The sequence below is a fragment of the Curcuma longa genome, chromosome 9 (genome assembly GCF_044706935.1).
Source record: "Curcuma longa cultivar G26 ecotype Majalengka, Jawa Barat chromosome 9, ITB_CL_G26_1.1, whole genome shotgun sequence".
Classification (NCBI taxonomy): domain Eukaryota; kingdom Viridiplantae; phylum Streptophyta; class Magnoliopsida; order Zingiberales; family Zingiberaceae; genus Curcuma; species Curcuma longa.
Genome location: NC_133869.1, coordinates 8374872 through 8397892, shown reverse-complemented (window position 1 = coordinate 8397892; position 23021 = coordinate 8374872). Strand labels below are relative to the sequence as shown.

The 23021-nt window shown below is 34.6% G+C and overlaps 1 protein-coding gene across 1 annotated transcript; it reads right to left on the bottom strand.

Annotated features, from left to right (window-relative positions):
- Positions 1 to 1401: 1401 nt before the first annotated feature.
- On the bottom strand, positions 1402 to 22920 carry LOC141834728 (uncharacterized). Its single transcript, XM_074722072.1, is given in 24 exon segments — positions 1402 to 1708; positions 3113 to 3171; positions 3262 to 3828; positions 3899 to 5788; positions 5866 to 6269; positions 6374 to 6428; positions 10161 to 10220; positions 10294 to 10390; positions 12136 to 12206; positions 12309 to 12389; positions 13855 to 13925; positions 15613 to 15778; positions 17463 to 17541; positions 17701 to 17778; positions 17841 to 17981; positions 17983 to 18136; positions 18216 to 18310; positions 18691 to 18797; positions 18892 to 18969; positions 19083 to 19192; positions 20437 to 20676; positions 20907 to 21055; positions 21158 to 21503; positions 22680 to 22920. Coding segments are annotated over 23 exon segments (5277 nt in total). The 5' UTR covers positions 21490 to 21503; positions 22680 to 22920; the 3' UTR covers positions 1402 to 1515.
- Positions 22921 to 23021: the final 101 nt, after the last annotated feature.

Genomic DNA, 23021 nt, shown 5'->3' with positions numbered 1-23021 from the left:
CCGTTATCTCTCGTCTAATCATGAGTCGATCAAACACACTAAATTGAATTTATGTTGTAATAGTAATAAAATCGTAGCTACTATAACGTAAATCTATTAAAAAATATTCACATTATAGTAGTTACAATTTTATAGTTATTACAGCATGAATTCAATTAGAATTCAGATCGGCTCAAAAATTAAGATTTAGAATTTAGACAGGAAATAACAGTACTAAACAGTACAAAATATTATTGTAGATCTTAGTAATTATATAGGATTAAATAGTATCAAAGAGCATCTTGATTAAAAATAAATGTGAAACATTTTGCTACAACATGAATTTATTTAAAAGCATGCATGTTATAGGTGAATTTGAACTCTGAATTTTCAGATCGATTTAAAAATTAAAATTTAAAATTTAGATGAACGATAATAATATTTAATAATATAAAATAATATTAAATGATATTTAAATAATTATACATGATTAATAATATCAGAGATGTCATTCTGATTAAAAATAAATATGAGATGCATGTCAAAATTTGGAAAAATAGAAACACCATCTTTATTTTCCCCCCAATAAAAACTGAAGCAGGCGTGGATAACTGCCAACGTGAAGTGGACAAGGCAACATTATCACATCAATGGTGGCAGAGGCAGAGTTGTCTAGGACTAGGCTTGCGAAGTGGGGATAGATCACTTAGTTGAATTTTTAAAATCAAAATAGTGACATATAATAACTAAATAAATTTATTTAGAGACATATTAAGATTAATGATAAGATTTATGTAGTGCTTAGAGTAATTTATTTAGAGACTTTGTCCCCTATTGGATTCTCTTCCTCACCTTTTTTTCTTTCCACTCCACTCCCGCTATTTTTCCCATTCTATTTAAAAGAAAAAAGGGCTAAAGGTTTTAAGATTTCTAAGGTCCTTAGCCATACTGTTTATCTTTTCATTCAGGGTAATTTGAACTGCCAATATCATATAAGCATGCATTTTGTGCAAGTAACATGTATGAAATAAATTATTGGACGAACTACTGCAGGCAAATGATTCACAGAGAACACAATCGTTGGTCTGAAACTCTGAATGAACCAATCTCAAGCTCGGACTGGACTATGAACGACAAGTAATACATGAATGACTTGGAAGATACATCTTTACTTTAAACTTATCTTGCTCAAGTTAGTAATAATGAAATATCTGTAACAATTACTCAAATGACTAGAAAAGAGGAAGAGAATAAAAGGGGTGTCACAGCATTTGCTAGTTTTCTTTCTTTTTCATTTTATTGATGGTGAAGGTTCTACCCATAAATGAATTCTGACCCGTCATTCTCTCTCTCTCTCTCTCTCTCTCTCTCTCTCTCTCTCTTCCCCTACTCTCTCTGTATGGTGTTCCTCAAAACCACCCAAAGAAATAAATGGATGCGTGAGTAGACTGCCAAAATGTGAAACAATATGTTAGAATAGAGATATCTACAACGAAGCAGCAGTCTTAGCCTATATTACGGAGACTCCTCTGACTGTTATTCTTCCTTCAATGAAAAAAATGTATGCTCGACCCATTCCCTTAGCCTCTTCATCTGTGCTCTCTTGCCAATGTATGTTTCAGCATTCGAAAGCATCACATCGGCATCATGCTTCACCGCATCCACAGTGCGATAGTAGTTGTTTTCAAGTCTCCTCTTGATCGCTTCAAGAGAAAGAGGAACGGGGAATCTGCAAACAACACGATGGGGATGATTAAACAGTCTTTAAATATCCAAAACTTGATTATCAATCATGCCAGAGAATTTGAATACATCATCACTCAGGTAAGAATGGTAACTTGAAAATTAATTGAGGATCAGTAGCCATTCGCCAGATAGGAATTTTGAATTAGATGTTCCCCACTTCAATTTGAAATCATGTGAACACTTTATCATCTCTCTATTCCAATTTATCATGTCTTACAAAATATCGATCACCAAGCTCAAGGGAATAAGGTACCAAACCTTATATTCCAAACATCTTAAACTTAGACTTTTTAGACCCAACTCTTTGAGATTAGATATATAAGCTACATCACTAGTAAATTTTAAATTATTTAAAATACCAATTAATTACCAATACCATCATTTCCCATTCTATTGTTTTAACATTTATTGGAGCAATACATAATTAACTCCTAGACAAGTGTTTTTTTTCTTTTCTAGCTTTTCTAATAACCTTGTATGTCCATCATAACATTTTAATCTGTCACAGCTCACAGCAACTTTTTATGTACTTTCCTAACTATCTAACACCCAATCCATACATTATATCGGTCCTAATTGGATAAAACATTATTCTTTAAGCAAAAGTGACAGCATGATGATCAGGAAAGATGCTATCTTCTCTACAACATGACAGCTCTTATTGATGATATCCCTTATCATTATCTGCTTGTTTGATAAAATATCCAAACTATTAAAGAGCTTCGTAATGATAGATACTAAAAATTTCTCTCTACAGCTAAAAATTTCATCTTAAATAACATAAGCCAAGGAAATTTATTTGGAAACAAGTGTTTATACAAACAACTATAAGTTACAAGTCAACAAATATTGTAACTTAAGATTCTAAGTCATTTTAATTCAAGTTAAATCACTTCCAAAGAATGAAATACATTTTAAATTTCTCACGTAGCACATGCACTAACCACCTAAAGGAGCAGAATGCACCCAATAGGACATACAGTCCCTTTTCAAATCCACCTATGAATAAATTTATGGAATCATGATTGGTTGCTTTCCTAAACCGTAGACCATATACAAAACTCAACTTCTTAAGTCATATTAGTTGCCTAATTACAACAAAAAGCAATATAATAATATGCTTAGTCAAGCTCCCAACAGAATCTTTATCTGATCTGCTAATGGGTTTAGGTTAACTGTGTGCCTGACACAATCCCAAATTGCATTGTGATGGACAGGAATAAAACAAAAAAAATACACAAGTACCTTATTGCTCAAATTTATCAATTGAAATTAACCACAGCGTACAAGCTTAAGAATGGCAGAGAATTTTCTGATTTGCACTATCAATTTCATCATGTGAACATAAGCAAGCAAAACAAGGGAATTGTAGATGGAAATGTCATACTTGTTCAAGAAGTCTGATTTCTGAGCCGCCTGACTCAGCTTCTGAACACCATGATAATCCTGATTTAAGAACAAGGATTAATATAAAATGCTCAGAAGACAACATGATTAAATTACTAACCTACAGTTACATCTAGAAGCATGGTTCACCTGATTTCCTATTGATGCATGTTCTATCTTAGAAATAGAATTTAAAAGCTTGTCTCTGGTTTCATTTATAATACAAGGATGTTCCCAATGAGTATTGGCATCGTGAAGTTCCCAAGGACTATGTAAATGCTGTCCAGAAGAATCATCCTTATACTGTACTACATATCTTTCCCATGGGCTATCTGGAAACTCAGAATCTTTAGCTTTTACAGTTAAGATCCGACCACTCCACCAAGTTCCACCAGACCCATCAGCATCCCTCCACCATACTTGGCACTTGTCTCTGTGGGTCCAGTTCCTTTCAATGGAAGCATTAAAGCGTACTATTTCCACGAGAAAGTCAGGACCATTGACTTCAGGCAATGTGACTCGGAAAGTTTTCTTGAACCCGCAAGATGAAGGATCATTGAATTCAAGGGTGAGTTTGCAGCAGCTATCACCAGATCCAGGAAATGAAGCGTATTCAAGTTTTTGTACTATGCAAAACTCGACAGCTTTTAAACCTTTGATTGATTTCCATGGACCTACTTCAGTTTTAGCAGAGCTTTCAATGTACTCACGGTGGCCCTGAGAACAGTTGAGCATAAATAAGTACCTTATTTGTAACAACGAAAAATCATCAGATAAAAAAAAATACCTGTATCAGATAGGCAACTTTATCACCTTTTTGGGGAATATATCTATAGCACTCCTCATGCTCTAACAATAAAAGCCATGAAAGCTTCCGCAACGATTGATGGCTTTTCTTATCCAAACATCTGAAATCAGTTGTATTGTAGTTCTCCCTTCTGTTTCTTACAGATCTTAAACCAACAGGCATTTTTGATGTTGATTTCCATTCATCAACAAAAAATTGATTACGGGAACCCGATGTAGACTTTCCTCTGCTCGTGGATGCTCCAAGAGAACCATAATTTTTATCATCAAAGTTATTCATGCTATAGCTTAGATCATGTTTAGGTGCCCTTCCGCCTGTGGATCTTGTTCTGCGAGAACTTCCAATTTTACCACTAAACAGAAATGTGGCCTCATCATGGTCAACAGAATCTGAAGTAGTTTCTTGCTTGGCTTGGACATCAACAATAAAATTCTCCTTCCCCTTGGATAACTTCATCCTCTTATATACCGCATTATACATTTTCGGGCGGGAGTTCAAGTCTTTGTCATCATTGGAAACAGACAAACTAGCATTTGTGGCTGTCCATCCTTCTGAATTTTCTGATATATTATTTGATTTTCCAGGGTCTGAACTCTTTCTGCTGGTTCCTTCATCCTCATCAGCAACCAAATCAAAATCTGGGTCAGTTGGGGTCGGACTGTCTGAGACAAGCTCATCCTCTGCACTCCTCGAACTGTTAAGTGCTGTAGATTTTAACTTCGAGGACGAACTATTAAACTCTTGTACTATTCCTCTAGTCTTGAACCGTATCTTTGGGTAAGTGGTCTTCGTAGTTTTGTCTACCTGAGGATCCACATCAAAACTACACTTGCTACCAAAATAATTTACAGCTTTAGCTGAAACCAGTTCATATGCATTGGATGATTCATTAAGAATCTTGTATTCATGGTTCACAGGATTGCCATTCTCTGTTTGGTCTGACTCATGAACACAAATTGATGACTGCTGATGAATCAAAGACCTAGTTTCAGGAGAAAGCAGATGCGGAGTAGCATCCACTCCTTTGTTTCCTGCTCCATTTCTCTCATGACCATTATCATTAATTTGCTTCCTAGAAATTGATGTTTGACACTCATCCTCAGATACAGTATATCCAATGGTGTCAACTCCAACTGTGTTAGTGTCATCTGGGTTTGCATTTGCAGCAGCCCAAGTTATGATGTCACCTACTCTTTGGCGTTTTGAAGAGCGCTGCTTAACTTCTCCCCATTTAATCGTACTGGCCTGGTGATCCACTGAAAGATGAGGGTGGGAGGCAATTTCATTCTGTGAACTGACTGTTTCAGTTATCTCATTTTCAGGTCTATTATGGCTATTGACAACAGAATTAGATATAGGCAAGGATACAGACAAATTATCCTGTTTGGGGCATTCAGATGTCAAAGTTCCAGAGACAACATGACGTGGCAACTTAAGGACCAACTTCCTCTTGATTACTGGATTATCCTGTTTATTGATGACTTCAGAAGGTATTGCAGTGTCTTCAAGTGCATCTTTGATGTTTTCCTTCGCCTTCGCACGAGTAGGTGGATTGAATTTCATTGATCTTTCAGACTCGACACTGTGGGTCTTTGAATCTGGCAACGTTGATTCACTTTCAGAGAAATTACTGTCTAGCTCATTATCTTCTTCATCAGTAGAAGCACTTGTTAATTTAGAGAAGAAAGTGAGAGCATTCTTCTTAGCAATTCTCTGTGGCCTTGAAGGCTCGGATTTAGAGACCTTAAATCTTTTCAAACGCCCATTCCTGGACCTCTTAGGTCTGTGAGACCTTGACACAGAAGCACCATTGCATTCATCGAAGTTTCTTCTTTTTACCCGCCTACCAGATGAAGTTGTGAACTCAGCCTGACAAATGAATAAATAAATAAAATATTCAAAATTAGAAACAGTATGGAAAAATGAAGTTGGAAAGTGAATCTAACTTCCGATTTGTGCTTTTTCCTTCTAGATCTCCTAAGGATTTCCTTTCCGTCATTATCATCTCCACTATCTTCGGCACTGATTTCTGCTTCTTCACATGAGCTGCTGCTCAAACTTTCTTGACCTGCATGGCTGGAATATTCATCAGTTATATTATATTCAGAATCAGCATCATCACTCTGCATGTCATTTTCTACTTCCCAAGCTATAGCTTCCGCAATCTCTGGTAAAGGCTCAACCCACTGCTCTAGATCCACAATTGGTAGTGCTTGAAAATCACCAGTATTAGCGTTGTAAGTTGGACCAACTGCAAGTTTCAGTGAACTAGGACGCCACTCAATACCCATGATACCTAAGCGGCGTCTTTGATACATGCTCTGATAAGGTTCAGCATATGGAATCATACCTGACAGAAAAATACACTAATTGTGAATTGACCATATGCCAAATATAGCAAATAATGATGACAGGTTGACAGTTCATATCACATCCTTCTGTGCAAATGCATACCCGAATCACAGAGAAGATCCTGAATATTCCTCCTGTGTGGTGTAAGTTGGGTCTCCTGAAGTAACAAAAAAAGTCTTTTCAAAACAGAGTATTATGTACAGGTGCAGCCAAGAAAACCTTAGTAATGAAACAAAAGTTAATCGGATAATTGAAAGAAGAATAGAAAGTGATAATCTCTTAGTGCATGAGGAAATAAAGTGGAACACCTAAGAAATATAATAGCTGATAAAAGTTGTATACTGAGTTGGGAAAAAACCTATTTTTGTGGTCCATTCTAAACTTCCATGCCAAACATGAAAACAGTATGAACAATTGTAAACAAAAACAAAAACCTCTATAACTGAGAGAATATTAGAAGAATAATGTCAACCTGGAACAAAGTTCATTCCAGTGTACAAAAAGTAAATCGAATCAGTTAAGAAATTGGGTTCATTTATCGTAAAGAGAGATTACAGCTCATGTTTTTATATCTTCAAAGCCTTGGCATATAGAAATAATAGCAAGATAAAAATCATTATTTCTATCATTCCCTTTCAAGTTGAAGCATGGATACCCATGACGATCAACTTGTTGAGTAAAAGCAGAACAAAGTCTCATCAAATGATTCAGTTAAAATGTCAGCAATCTATTATCCTGAAGTATGTGGCTTGTTGATCTCTTTGGACATGACATCACTATGACCTAAATTGCAAACAAATTCAACTCTTAGTGTGCTCATGAATGTTGGTGAGTCGGTGGCTTAACTCTACAAGATCCAACTTGATGACTTGCCTCCTTAGAATAACATTCAACATCTATTGGTTTAATTTAGGCCAAAAGTTATTGTTAGAACTGATGGACTCAACATATCTCCACAATAGTATGATATTATCCACTTTGGGCCTAAGCCCTCATGGTTTTGTTTTTGGATTCTACCCAAAAGGCCTCATACCAATAAAGATATCTTCCATCTTATAAATCCTGTGATCTTTTCCATTTATTTCCAATGTAGGACTTTGGTCCCCACATGACTCTACATAGATCATGACTTTGATACCACTGTTAGGGCTCAAAGTGGACAATATTATATCGTTGTGGAGATATATGTGGATTCCATCGGACCCTACAATGGTATAATATTATCCACTTTGGACCTAAGTCCTTATGGTTTTGTTTTTGGGCTCTACCCAAAAAGCCTCATACCAATAAAGATATCTTTCATCTTATAAACCCATGATCTTTTTTATATATTTCCAATGTGGGACTTTGATTGTATCCCAACAATCCTCCTCTCAAACAACGGACCACTAGGAGCCCTCCTATCATTATCCCATGGTTTGGGTTCGGGCCTCCCTATCTCCTTCGTTTTTCCTAAGGGTCCCCACATAGCTCTACATAAACCATGACTCTGATACCAATTGTTAAGGCCCAAAATGGATATTATACCGTTGTGGAGATATATGTGGATTCCATCGGGCCCTAACAGTTATCAAATCCTTTTAACTAACTTAGGAATCAAGAAGAACAAACAACACTGATTAAACAGGATAAAGGATTTGAAAGTAGAGAATAACTCTTGCCAATCAACCATTCAAAGTTACGAATGGAGCATAACTTCGCCAGCCAATTGATTTGTTTTTTGTCTATTTTTTCCCCTTCAAACCAACAATTATATTGAGCTTATACAAGAAACACTTGCTGACATTAAGAGAATTTTAATTTTAGTAATTAATACTAAGGTTTAAAATCTCGATCCATGTCGAGCTTTCAATCTTGGACTAGAACGATACGATTTCGATACCATATTGTATCGTGACAATATATTTTCGATATTTTTTAAATATAAAATATATTTTCTAAAAATAAAAAATTTAATCTAAATATTAAAAAAATATAAAATAAGAAAATAATTATATATATATATATATATATATATTGGATAGTTTTATTAGAATTTAATTTAGCCTATTTAAATTATCCCTATTATAATTAGGAGTTAATTGTAATTATTAATCTAAGTTTTATTTAATTAAAAGCTAATTTCTTCCCCTGCCATTCCTATTCCATGTCCCCAACGATCGTGGGGCTCACGCAACGCCTCCACAACCGTTGCGGGGCCTCGAGCGTGTCGATTTCAAAACGAAATATTTCGCCTGTACCGAATGATCCAACACGAGATTTTAATCCATGCGATAAAGTAAAAAGTACACATTGATGCAACTCAAAGAGTAAAAGAGTACAACATAGGACATATATCACTACATTCTCCAAGAATTTTCATGTTGGTTCCACCAACTAATGTTATATTGTGAATAAATTATTTTTTTTGTGTTTCTAGCTTTATGAACCTTTGAATTAATATATGTTTCTACTTAGGCTTATTATAAAGGCTCTAATAAATTTTACTTAATATCTCTTGTTGTGTTCTAGATTAGTGGATAACATGGAGAAATTGAATAGGTGGTTTACGTTATTTAGGGTTCTTGCTACTACTTCTAATGACCAACACAGTAAGTGTTGATGGGATTATCATGCCACTAAGTGTGCTAAGTCCCTGCAAAGAGAAATAGTCGACTTGGAAATTGACACACATCTTCCACCCATTTTACACATTGATTGTTTAACTGACACCAGGATAGTGTTTTTTCCTAGTGAAATTTTATTGCTTTCTTGCTAATTAGAGGAGACATCCAAAGCAGAAAATGCTCTAGTTGAAGCATGATTTAGAATCTCGTTTTGTGTCAAGTAGCACAATTAAAGACATATTGTTCTTGTAGATTATCAAAATTAATTAGCATAGGTAAATTTTCCTACAAGAACTGACAATCATACCATAAGTAGCATGCCATGTTAGCAATTCCTCTCAAATTGTTATAAAAACAAATTTAGAAGATTATAAAAGTAAAATTTATATGATTTGATTCTAACATTCAAGTAAAAAATGAGCTTTGATACTTGATCTCTATGATGAATCCATACCGTATAGTACGACCAAATTTTAAACCTACTGCTTGTTGAGCGTTAGCACAACATACTACTAAAACCATACCATTCATCAAAACCTCTAATACCAAATGATATACAATTCCACTTCAATTAGTTGGGAGTTGAATTAATTAATTTTTGTTCTTCTCAGTTTATCTTCCTCAAAAAAAATCGACTATGTTTAAAATAGGATTTATTCATTTATTTATATTTTACTAATTCCATTGTACCAAATCTATTTTGCTTGAGTCTTATTCAACCAAAAGCCTACAATAAGAACCCTAAAAAACTCATAGTTCGATCCATTCAATCAACACCACAATTTTTGTTCTCATATATTTTACTCTCATGAGATCATCAAATAGGCACAATATCTGGCCTTATTTTAAATAGCAACGGAGTCTGAATTCCGATATATCCATTACTAGATACAAGTTTGAGCAATGGATATCAAGTTTTTATAGTATATAACAATTGCAGTGGCTATATCCAAAGAGAATATTTTAGATAAGTTATTGACATATCTAAACTAGCTAGTTTCGGGTTCATAGTCCCTGGTCAATAGCTCCTCACAGAGCTGCTCATACCTAAGCTGGCCATTAAAGTGTGGTAGAAAGGATAGAAAAGCATTGAACCACAGATCAATGAAAGATGTGAGCTTGGTATTGCCTGGCCACAGCCTCAAAAAAAAAAAAAAAAAACTACCCATGAAAACCTAAATGGAATGGTATGCATAAACGTTTGAACACTTCAGTCAACTCAATGAATATGAAATATCAAGTGTGTACTTTGGCAAAGAAAATGAAATGGAAAAAAGGCATGCCTGATCCAGGGCATTTCCACTTGTATCTTGCATAAGGGGTCGATAATCTCCAAGAAAGAACTGTCAAGGAGAGAAATATTGGATTTCAAGTTTTGCTTTGACTGAACCGTATTAGCAAGTGAATGATTCACACCTGATCATATTTGGCATCTTTTTGTGACTCTCCTTGACCAGTTGCCACAATAAATATCTGACCAACTTCATCTGAGAGAATAACTGAAGTTCCATCCCTGGTTTAGGACAAAAAAGATTAGAAAAAGTTAAACATTAAACATCAAGGTAAGAGCCAACGAATCTAAAGATCATATTCATAAAACAATAAAAGAGAATTCATGCACAAGAAATATAAGTTAACAAAACTACTCAACTACAAAGAAATATAAGTTAACAAGACATGAAGGCGAATTCTGAAGCTAGTTTGAATTGATGAATGAACAGATCCAAACATTAATCAAAGTAGCAAATGATAAATTTTGACAAATACAGAAGAGAAGGGACAGAAACAGACCTAATATCAAACAGACAATATGTACCAGCATACCAACTAAAGCATGCTTAGGTTTGTCCATGAAGAAGATGAATCCTACAATAGCACCTTACATAGTGAAACCCAGAGTTGGACTCAAAGCTTGTTGTTGTTGCTTTCTTAATAAGTTCAAGATGGAAGCATTACATCAATTATATTCATGTTTTGCATTTTTCCTAGTGATAAATTGGTATCCCATATTGTATCAATTATCTAGCATGCTTTCACAACATAATTTTGGCCATAATTTATAGCCAATTTGTTATAACATGCTGATGAACAAAAATAAACGCAATGACTTTTGATAGTTGGAAGTTGGAATAAAGGTCCAGATGATATACCATCCTATGCTGTTTGGAAGATACTCTAACGAAGCATATAAGTTAAATAGTCCTACCAATCAATGACTAATATTAGATTTAAAAAACAAACAATCATTCTGAGAATTCAACAAAGAGAAAAAACACCATTGAGAGAAACATAATAAATCAAGTTTATAATGATGTGCAAGGCAATCGAGAAAAAACATCATTAGTACATTTTTAAATACTACAACAATTTTGATATTTGGAAGTAAAACCCATTATCTGATTTTATAAACTGAGTTTAAAATATTGAATTCGATCCCATAATGACACATGATTCAAGCCATCAAAGGTTGATTGTGCAATTGTGCACCAATGTTGAAAGAGGAAGAGGAAGAAGAGAAAATTAAAAAAAAAAAAAAAAAGAGAAGAAGCACAAAGAAGATGACACAACCTGTTATTGGTGATTATTCTCTCGATCATTATTGATTGAAAATACAGGTATAGCTGACGGGTAAATAAATATGGGTGGTTGGGTTAATGAGTTACTAGTGTGTAGGTGTTGAGGTTATATCAGGAGGATGGTGTTATAGATAAAAAATGGACATTTTATTGTTGAACCATAAACTGATGGAATGAGGATACGGTTCAGTGGCTATGCGACTGCATAGAATAGCACTGTAGATCATTTTATGAAGATTGGCGATACCAAGCCTAGATCTCAAGCAATTGGAGCAGCGTTGTTGAGGTAGGTCTAATTGTCCATCCATCCATTTCACTATTTCTTATCCAATACAACTCAAACCATACCCCAAATATTGTGAATATATGTAACACAAGTTTGATTTCAGGTAGCGCATCTCAGGTGATGCAAGATAAGTGCATTTGACTATATGCTGATCCCATTTTGGTTTCAGTCTACTAGTGGAGTGGCAAGTTTCAACCTCTCAACGGAAACCCAAGGATGTTTTAAACATTGCAACTAACTTCCAGTATACTACTTAAAGATACACCAATGTCGTGTGAAATTGCTGACAGACTAACACATTAAATAAGGTATTTAAAGGGAACTGCATCGGTAAAGTCAAAACAGTATAGATCTAAAATTAACTAGCACTGATCAACTCGAATTCATTTAACTTACGGTGAGAATTTCCCATCAACCAACTTGAAACGACCAACTTCATATATCCGCACTGGTGTGCCCTCCCATATCTAGTAGCATCAATCCATAAGAGTGTAATGGATAGGATAATAGAAGGAATTACACTCTGTGTGTGTGTGTGTGTATGAACAACAACAACATCAAACACTTACATCCCAGATGATCATTTTACCATCATAGCCAGCACTCATAGCTATCCGTGGATTGAAAGGATGCACATCCAAAACAAACGTCTGTAATCATAAAGTCAACAGAATTAAGAGCTAAATACTGAAACCTTGGAGAAAGCATTATCATAAAAACAGAAGGAATTTACCATATAAAATTACAGGTAATGGTAAGATAAGTTAGACATGAAATGATTCTCAAACATAATAGGCATACAAAAGTACACACATTCACATTAAGCAAACAAAGATTATCAAAAGAAAAACAAAAATAGAAATTGCAAAAATATTCGAAAAGTAATAATATAAGCTAATTTACTAAACAAATCATAAGAGAAACCACAATAGGAAACAAGTCTAAAGGAACAAAAAATATTCATGGGGTTGTTGTCAGGTAGTCAATAAAAATTTGTATGGATCATATTGACATAAAGTTTATCATGGACTAGTTGATTATGCCTCCAGACAACTTAAGGGGCATGAGGCAATCAGCCTGCTCATAACCTTCAGCTATATCTGCTATCGTATTTGCCCTCAAAATCTAGCAACATTGTTATGATGTTTGAGAACATAAATGGCCTCAAGTCCAAAGTACTCATTCATGCAAATAGAGGTTAACATGCATCAGAGAGGGTGAATCAAACTCCCAAAATGCTATGACCGTTCCATCATTTACCATCTACAAAAGGCTAACATGGCACAGATGCTTTAAATAGCAAGAAATCTAGTTTTCAAATGTTGGATCTTATAGAGGTTGAACAGATGGGTGGTCATTGCATCTCCATGTTATAAAAGGACAGCCCAGTGCACGAACCTCTCTCCAATGTGCAGTGGTCCTAGGGAAGGGTTGGACCACATTGGATCTATTGTATGGAGTCTTATTCTGCATTGCAAGAGGTTATTTCCGCAACTCGAACTAGTGACCACAAACTCACACGGCAACAACTTTATCGTTACGCCAAGACTCCCCTTCGCACATCTTCATGTTATAATAAAAGAAATAGAGCCAATGATGCCTGACTTCTCTTGTGATGTGAATAGAGTCCTCTGATTTCATGTTGTGTTCCTGAGTCACATCTAGTTAAAGATGAATTGCTAAAGAAAGTTAAGCACTCACATTTTACAATCTACCATTGCAATACGATTATGTTCAAGAAAGCTTAAGAGGTTGTATTGGTGGCACGAAGAAAAGAGATGTCACCAACTTTTGTAGCTAAGACCCAGTACTTTTATAGCTAGGTGGTCATTCATAAGCGATCCATCATGTTAAGTTGACCCAAATAGTTGGGACAAATATGCCGCTCGTGATGATTCATCCAATGTGTATCATATAAATAATGAAAAGAGATGATGTTGGCATGATATGCTCCTTCATAGTCATAGATCATGTTAAACTATGATAAAATATATGGAGAGTCAGTAAATAACTAGAAGACATAATTACAGACTAAATAATTAAATTCATAATCAATAATATTTAAAATGAATAAACGATTAATAAAATAGAGAAAATACTATACTTCATACATACAGATTCCTCATGGCCAATTAATGAATGGAGTAAGCTACCATCAGAAGCATTCCAGACACATATTCTACAATCTGAAGATAGAAACAATTTATTTTCAGAAAGAAAGACAGAAGAAAAAGAATATATGTGATTAGTAATTGTAAGAATGAGAAGGCATAGATTTGAAGTTAAGATGGCGTGGGAGACTAAAATATGTTTTCAACATGACAACAAAATAACAATAGAACAATAAAATAACATGGCGTGGGAGACTAAAATCGACAATGAAATTTCAATATAACAACAAAATAACAAAAGTCCTATTTCAAATTGGCTAAGGTCATCCACACTCCTTTGGCTACTTGAGTTTCCTCAACATATTTAACTATAAAATCCGTGTATAATGCCCTTAACATCAATTTGAACATAATGCAATTAACCATCAAAACCAGATAAGTATTTCAACTTCTTAAATTTTTTTCCATAGAACACTAAGTTGTTAAGGCATCATCTACGCCGGTATTCAAAGTATTCAAAGAATGGTAGAACTGAGGATGCAGTTTCTAATCACTCTATATTAAATAGCATTGAATCCCAAGAAACCCCCAATTGTTCTAACACTCCATTTACTGAATTGGATGTTTATAGGATCCACCTATGACATCGAGTTTTGTAGACCTGCAGTCCAAAGACTAATTGAAAGATGGAGAAATTTTCTCATCGAGTCAAAGTTAAGAAATGCCCCACAGTAATTATTTAGTAAGCCAAAAACATTGTTTGTGTTGTGATTTTTTGTACTAGCTAGGAAGGAAAAAGATTATATTGTTATTACTCCATTATGAGAACTAGTAAACCATATATAGGACATTGACATGGTATTCAATAACGAAATATGCAGGTGGGACTTCCCAGCAAACTCTAAATTTTATATTTCCCACTTAAATATTAACCTTTTCAATAATTATTTTAATATAAAGTATTAATCATAGTGAGAACTTATAAAAGGTCACTGTGAGCGTGTATCACAATGAAAATGTGTTTTAAAATTCAAAAACCTTTTATCATTCATAGAGAAAAATATTCTTTTTAAGTTGAAAGGTATAGCAACATAGTCACTATTCAATTTCAAATGAAACGCAATTTTTCCAGATGAAAATGAACTATTACAATATATATATATATAAACTCTAACATAATACCTAATAGCAAACACCTGATGTGATACTACTAAAACCATAACTATTACAATATCTAATAAATAATACCAGAATCCAAGTTTCAAGCCTCACCGGCTTATTCCTACAGACTATAGTCAAATCACATATATTTAAACCATGAGTTATCATACCAAAGATACTGTCATCTGCTTGCATGTCATGCAAACGTATGTTACAAGGATTTGACTACTTATAGCAGACACTAAGAATCTAGGTGTCTGATAGAACTATTTTCAAAATATGACAGTTAATCAATGCGGGTGACAATGTCCAACTTGAAGAATTGGCGATCCAATACAGGTATGAAAGAGAGAGATGACCCTGATGCAAATCGCAAAATATAAATATCCAATGCATGTAAGGATAAGAAATGTCATGATAAAGACATCATAATGGAACACCATGCTAACCGATGACTTATCATGGCACATGAGGTCAAGAATTGTATGACAAGTGAAACCCATGCAAAACCCACTAGCATTCATCAGAAGTCTTTATATCCAGAAAGCTATCACAAAAATAAATAAATAAACCCTTAAGAAATAAGAAGTAAAATGCACACCCATGATAGCAGCAAGCACATAACGATTGTCCAAGCTCCAAACAATCATATTAACACCACGAGGAGTTGGTTGATATCTCTGACGGGGACCACCACGAGGTTGGGGAGGCATAGGTGGCATAGGGACTCTAAGATGATAAGCACGAGTCCAACGCCCAACTTTGCCCTACCAAAGTACAGAGCAAGGACTTCAGAAAAATGAAATGAAACAAAAACAAGAAACTCAATAAAAGATATGTAACAAAGGAACAAACTTGCTCCAGAGTTCTATAATTTCTTTTTAATCATGAAAAAACCTTTTACTAAAATAAAATAGAAAAGTAAACCATGCTGCAAAGTCACAATTTGGTACTAGCACCTGTCAGATTAACAGTACAAATAGTGTTGTATTCCAAGCAGAAACATTAATGTAGTCTCAAATATGAATATACACAACAAGTCAACAATACAATATCCCATGTTGCTGCAAGTGTATGAGTCTTTTACCAGAGCAATACATAACCCTTGTGCCCAATGTAGATTAAAACAATGACCAAAACATAAGTGTGAAACCAATGAGTAAATCATCTTCTCCCCTTGCCCTTACAGTAATCAGGTCTGATCGTTGACATTGTAGTTACAAGAAATAATTTCTGCAAGATCTTGTTTACACCAATTAGAACAATGCTAAAATTCATATACACCAGTAAAATCAAAATTTATTAACTTTGGTCAACTTAGACCAACTTGCTAGGAATTAAGCCCAAACTGGTAAATTCAAATTCTCTTAAGCCCTATTTTTGCCCTCAATGAAATTTGCAAAAATTTGTTCATCATATTAATGAAAGGTAGATTTGATTTAAGTGCTTAAACCATGCTTAATAACACAGAACGTATGGTTCCATTAAATTAATGAAATTCAATATTTATCAGTACAAATAATTTCTCCCATGTCAATCATCCCATTATCTTGCGTGTTCAACATATTACAATACACGTCAAGATGAATTTATTTTTTATTTTACTTAACTAAAAGTATAATTTAATTAATTATCTAATTAATATAATTGAATGGGTTAAATTAAAGAAGATTATAGGAGTATATCTCTGTTAATGCCTTAACCTATTAATCCCATCTAAATTCATCTTTGCATATTTTAACATTACTAAAACATTAAGTATTTCAGTATGGTACAGAAAATTTTAATTCAATTTAATATCTATTTTGCTATATTCTTATTTTCAATGTATGTAAATAGTGAATACGTATTAGAGGAATAAAACTCATGTAAATACATTTCAGAATGCTTAGAGCATGCTGAGTATCAACATAGCACAATGTTGAATCTGTATAACTCTAGCCAAGAAAAGAAGCTCTAATATGAAATGATACTTTAACCCTTGCTCTTAGGTACATAGTTGTCTTCTCTAATATTTTAAATCATTCATCCATCCACGCAACACAATACCAAATTTGTAACATTTTGGTCAAAGACTGAAATTCTGGTGCAGCTCGAAATTTTAAAGTTTGGTTAAATCTATACAAAAAATTATTGTATCCATAAATCAAGGAAACCACTATTTCAACTCAATTCTGGGTTCCACACTTTCTACCAAACTAGATGGAAACTTAGTAGTTGATTCGTGAAGGGTATATAAGATGATAAATATTTCATTCGCAATTTCTTTAACAGAGAAGTATAAGAAATTTAAAAAAAAACGTTTGAATGAAATAAACAGGAATATATTGCTGAAAGTAATTTTGCATGGACCAAAAAATCATTGAGAATTATTTTCCATGAATGATCCAGACAGTCCACAACATCATACAGAGAAGGATAAGAATTAAAATGACTAAAAAAATTCCTCACATGAGATCGTCGGGATCTTGGGACCCAAATAATTGCACTGCCATCACGTGAGCAGGTAACAAGGTTGTCATGGGTGAACCTAAAATTTATTTTAAAAGGAAATCTCAGTTAATATGTATACCATGAATCAACTAAATAAAAAACAAAGCTTTGTTCAATGTCAAGGCTCAGAACCTCTATGTGATATTACAAAAGAACAAAAATAATTGAGAATACTGAAAAAACAACAAAAACTAACCAGGAATTCTTAAACTTAGGAAGATTATCTTCTTTCAGAGCATCACCAACAGAAGATCTAGACCCCACAGCACAACCACTGGATAAAAGAAAAGTCAGAATCAGAACAGAAAAAAATTGAACTTTGACCAGGTAACTCACCTAAATTGCACATAATTGACATCATTCTCATGGCCACATAAAAGATCCATCTCCTGGTTTGATTGCTCAGGGTCATCCATATTGCTCTTATAAGCATTCCATACCTTCAAAACAACTTGCATGTAAGAACTTGCAGCATTTCAAGCAAAATAAATAAATGTATAAAGAGATAAGGCATACCCGAGCATATGTGTCAGAGCTACCAGTAACAAATACAGTTCCATTAGCATTGAATGCACAGCAAAGAATCTGATGTGTTTGTTGACCAACACTAGGGGAGGGATCAGTGGTCTTTCCTGGCATTTTAACTCATCACTTTTTAAAACTAGGAGAATAATGGAATAAATGTTTGAGAAAAGGAAATTAAAAACAAACCAGCTGAAGTATCTAAAGGTTTTGGGATGTAAATACGTGGCTTTGCACTTGATTGTCTAGCATCCCATATACGACATGTTCCATCATCAGAGGATCTGCCAAGATAAGAATCCTCATAAAAAAAAAGAAAGGAGAAAAAATAATTAGCATTATTTTGGCATAATAGATGTAATTAAATCTGATTTTTCAGCTATCAAGAATATAAAATTTGCAATGATGTGCAAACCAATCATCAAATATCAGTGTATTTATCTCATTTTGGCATAAAAATCTGATTTCTACAATTATTTTGGCATAATGTGTGTATTTATCTCATTTTTTATCTGAGTAACTCAATTCCATCTTTCTCAACAGATATGATCAGATTATAAACTCCAGAAATGCCAATAAGATACATAGGACTTGACCAAAAAAAATCAGTCCAAAAAAACAAATAAAAAAACAGTGAAACAAATCATAATCCGAAAACACATACGAGAGTAGCTGATAAACAGCAGCAGGTCTGGGATTAAAGGCAATGGCAGTCACAGCTGCAGTGTGCCCTTTCAACACTGATATTGGATGGCCATCAGGTAGATGCCACTGCATTCGTAAGCCAGAACTATCAAAACTCAGAAGCATAATACAGACAAATCAGGTAAATACTTATCAAGAAAACAAATTAAAAAAGACTAACAACTCTAATGATAAAGTCATTTGCAGAAGAAGCCACCACAGCATTATTTGAACTCACGGCCAGGTCAGTAATGTCACCCTACATGTATACAGACTAAATTTATAACTTTGAAAAAAATTGAAATGAATATAAAGAAAAATAAAATCCCACATCTGAATATGAAGAACATAAATGTCGCATCAAAGACTCACTTCATGTCCTCGGCAACTAGCTAGGCAAAATGCAGTTTCCATTGACCAGATCTTCACAAGGCGATCGTCTGAACCAGTTATTACATACCGCCCAGAACGATCAAATGTAGCTACAATAACAATTTCACAAATCATTATGTTGCATCAACCTGTTAGAATAAAGAACTACAAAAATAAAAGTGGTTTACAGGTTCATAAAAGCAACTAAAAATAACAGCTTCAAAGTTGGATGTAATAATGCAAGAAGTAAAATAAATGGGATGGGACAACGAAATGAGCCTCAACAATAAGGCATCTAATCTCACCAGGCTCGATCATTGTCATGCAAGCAATATTGATAATATATAAGCATAGAAAAAGCTCTAGGTTCCAACAATGAGAAAAATTGTCAGTGATAAATAAAATTATGTATATAATAGAAATCATATCATGTCCCATGAGTGTTCAAAATTATTCAAAGGAATAAAAACAAGCAATACCAGTGTATAATATTTCTATTAATACAGAACCTAAGGCCAGTGTCTACGCAATATCCTTGCTTAGCAAAGAATTAGATTTTTCACAAGTAGAACTTAGCCCAGGTTGCAATGGAAACGTTACCATTGCACAAAGGCTCATAGAAAATGAATAGGAATAATCTATAAAAACTAGGCAAATACACATATAGGAAGCAATAAAAAAAATTAAGCTTGTTCAAATTGGGATGACTCTCACTTTAATCCTCTAGGCTTTAGGGGTACAAGGGTGACCAAGTATCCATAAAGCTGGAGCCCACAATCTAAGAGAACTGCCAAAAAATTACATTCTATCCTGGAATTAGGGCAAAAACATTTGGGGTCAAAAAATGTGTCCGTGATATAACAAATAAACCCGATTAGAATAATCCTAAATGGATACCAATTACCCACAACCAATTCTTAAATTAATGATGGGCAATGCAGCCAACTTTATGCAAAAGGACTATTATTCCCAGACATCTTGCTCGATGGATGTATTAGACTAGGAAATGACATAAAAGAAAAGGGATGATGTAGTGTCTAGGAGCACTCATGATCAGAACTCCTTCCAAAAGAAATACAAAAACTTAGAAACATAAAAGACTGATTGAATCACCCATCTCACTGATTAGAGGAGCAATATTGGCATACAAATGTGCTACTTGTATGATGATAAGTTACTTGCAAAATGAAACTGAACAAAGAGGACCTGATATGTGTATGCAAAAACCAACAGAAAAGATACTGGAAGCTAATATGTAAAACATAAATAGAATCCTTATCACTCTAAAATAGTCATGAAATAAATTGAGAATTCCAGTCAATTTTCTAATACTCAAAAAGTAAATCAAACATACCACAATAGACAGCATTCTGATGCCCCCTTAACTTTTTTATGATCTCCATTTTCTGTACCAAAGTTGATGGTTTAGCAATTGCATAACATGCTGCACGAATGGATGGAGCGCGATGGTGTTTTGTGAAGCCACCACCTATCTCTCTTAAACTCAATCCATGAACTTGGCCAGCATGCATATGGGGCCAACGCAGATAACGCGGTAATTTTTTGGAGCCTTTGATCTCTTTATCCCTATCAGCTGCATGTAAAAGAAGGAGCTTTAAGGTGAGACAACTGCAAAATAAAAGAAATATCAAAATTATGTGGAGAAGAGCAGAAAAAAGGTTAAACATAAAGCAATGGAATTATATCTTATGCATTAATTTCCACCCAAAAGGCTTTTGATGCATTAAGAAGAATCGGTAACAAATCAAATGGAATTCTATATACTGAATTTGGAACATAATGGTGGGCATATTGTTTACATACAAGAAAGAAGAGAGAAAGAACCAGATCCCATTAGCATAGGAAAAACAGCAGCACTGGGAACTCCTCCAATCACGCCAGGCAAAGGAGATGAATTAACTAATAATTGTTTCAAAAGCTTTACTAAGTGGTCCTTTTCAATATGAGGGTACCTAAAAAGAACAAACAGTCAAGCTATGAAGAAAAATAAACAGGATATTTAGGTTGTCAAGCAAGAAAACATGAACAATACAAAACTATGTTACTCTATATACCTCTGAGTCAGCTTGATATAGCAAAGAGGCAGTGACAAGCCATCATCATCTTCATCACCACTTGGTGCACCAGAACGTGAATACCAAGCATGGTATCTTCTAGGTAAAAGTTTGTGCTCTAAAAGCTCATTCCAGAGCTGCCCGTATGTCCTCTTACATGGCCCAGACGACAAAAAATGCATGATCAAAAAATAAACTTCCCTAATGTCAATCTCCTGTGTCATTCTTTGGTCAATAGAATTAAGCTTCTCAAGCATTCTTCTAGAGAACTTCAAAGGTGTCACATTGATAGAAGTTTCATCTCCAGAAGGTTTGCATTTACTGGGAGCCATCTATGAAAACACACCTGCGAGTAACAAGCGATGGGATATTGATAAGTGACCCAACTACAAAGTGAGACCCCCTTCAAAAAATAAAATAAAAATAATTGTGACCAGAGTTTTATGTATGAAAATAACTACGGATGGAAATTAATCTATATTCACTAAAGAATGTTCAGATGATTCTATCACAAGTTCCTTCTTCTACAAGTACATAGTAGAAATATATTGAACAAGCAAGTGTTACTCTATCTTTCAAGTTCAAGCACCAATCAACAACAACGAAATCAGCCAGCAGCCAACTTAACTGTTCTCAGAAGTTACATCTTCAAGGATATGCAACAGACAGAAGCAGCAGAAGAATGAAACACAAGGAAAATCATGCAATAGTACCATAAAATCGAGATGGAAATGTTGGCCACCAGAGAACAAAATAAACATAAGAAGCCTAAATACAACCCAAAAAAATATGGATTATGGAACTATTGATGGACAAGAGGTTCGCCAATGAGTATACCTTTCACTTCCCTCAATGAGACATTTGTTAGTTGTTGCAGCTGTGAAAAAAAAAAAAAGAACTAGGAAATCATCATCTCATCCTGAGTAGTAAAACAGTCTCATGGCTACTACCCATACTATGCACCATGCTATCATATTTCTTTGGAACTAAATTAAGGCAATTACTGAAGAGGCTGGCTTTTTTGGCCTCTTAATTAAAGAAATAGAGATGGATCTGAGTTTCTAAATTCCAAACGTTTTGTTTAAAAGTTCTAACACACATTAATCAGTCAGCAAGTATCTTGATTACTGAAAACAGAAGACATCTCCAGCAATCTTATCAGTCTTCTCTATACTCATCCATGTCATAATTAAATAACAGCTAAACGAATAGCATATAATTGTTCTACAGGAAATTGAGACTAAAGTATTGAGCAGAATAGATCTGTAATTCTATCAGTGAAAACGAATAGCACAGAGACCTCGTCAGCATCAGCGAGTATTCAAAAATATGATTAAAATAAACTAACATTATATTATGATCAGACAATCAAACAGGAGATACTCTTCCAAGGGTCTCCTACAAAATCTACAAATCAACTAACCACGCCGCATAACTCCACAATGTGAAGACAAAACCTAGCCTTGCAGAACAAAATACGCCGAGAACAACTCAGATTTGGAATTCTAGGTGAAGTTCGTACAGATCTGATTACGAAGAATATGAGGCGAAAGGAGATGAAACGAACTGCAGCAGGGCGGCGAGCGATCTCGACAAGAGATGGGCAGGGGAGATAGGGATGCTTGATACAGGGGTCAGAGGCCAGCGTCGACGGCGAAGGGGTGGGCGGAAGCGAGTAGGGTTTTCGCCGGCAAGGAGAAGCGGAAGGTATCGGCGCCTGGCTAGGACACCTTCTCCCCCTCTCAGTTGACGGAAACGGAGCCTCCGTTTTGTTATTTTGCGTAGAGGATTAGAAGGCTTAACAGACGATAATGTATAACAAACGGAACTACGAATAATTATTCGCAACAAATTTTATAAAAAT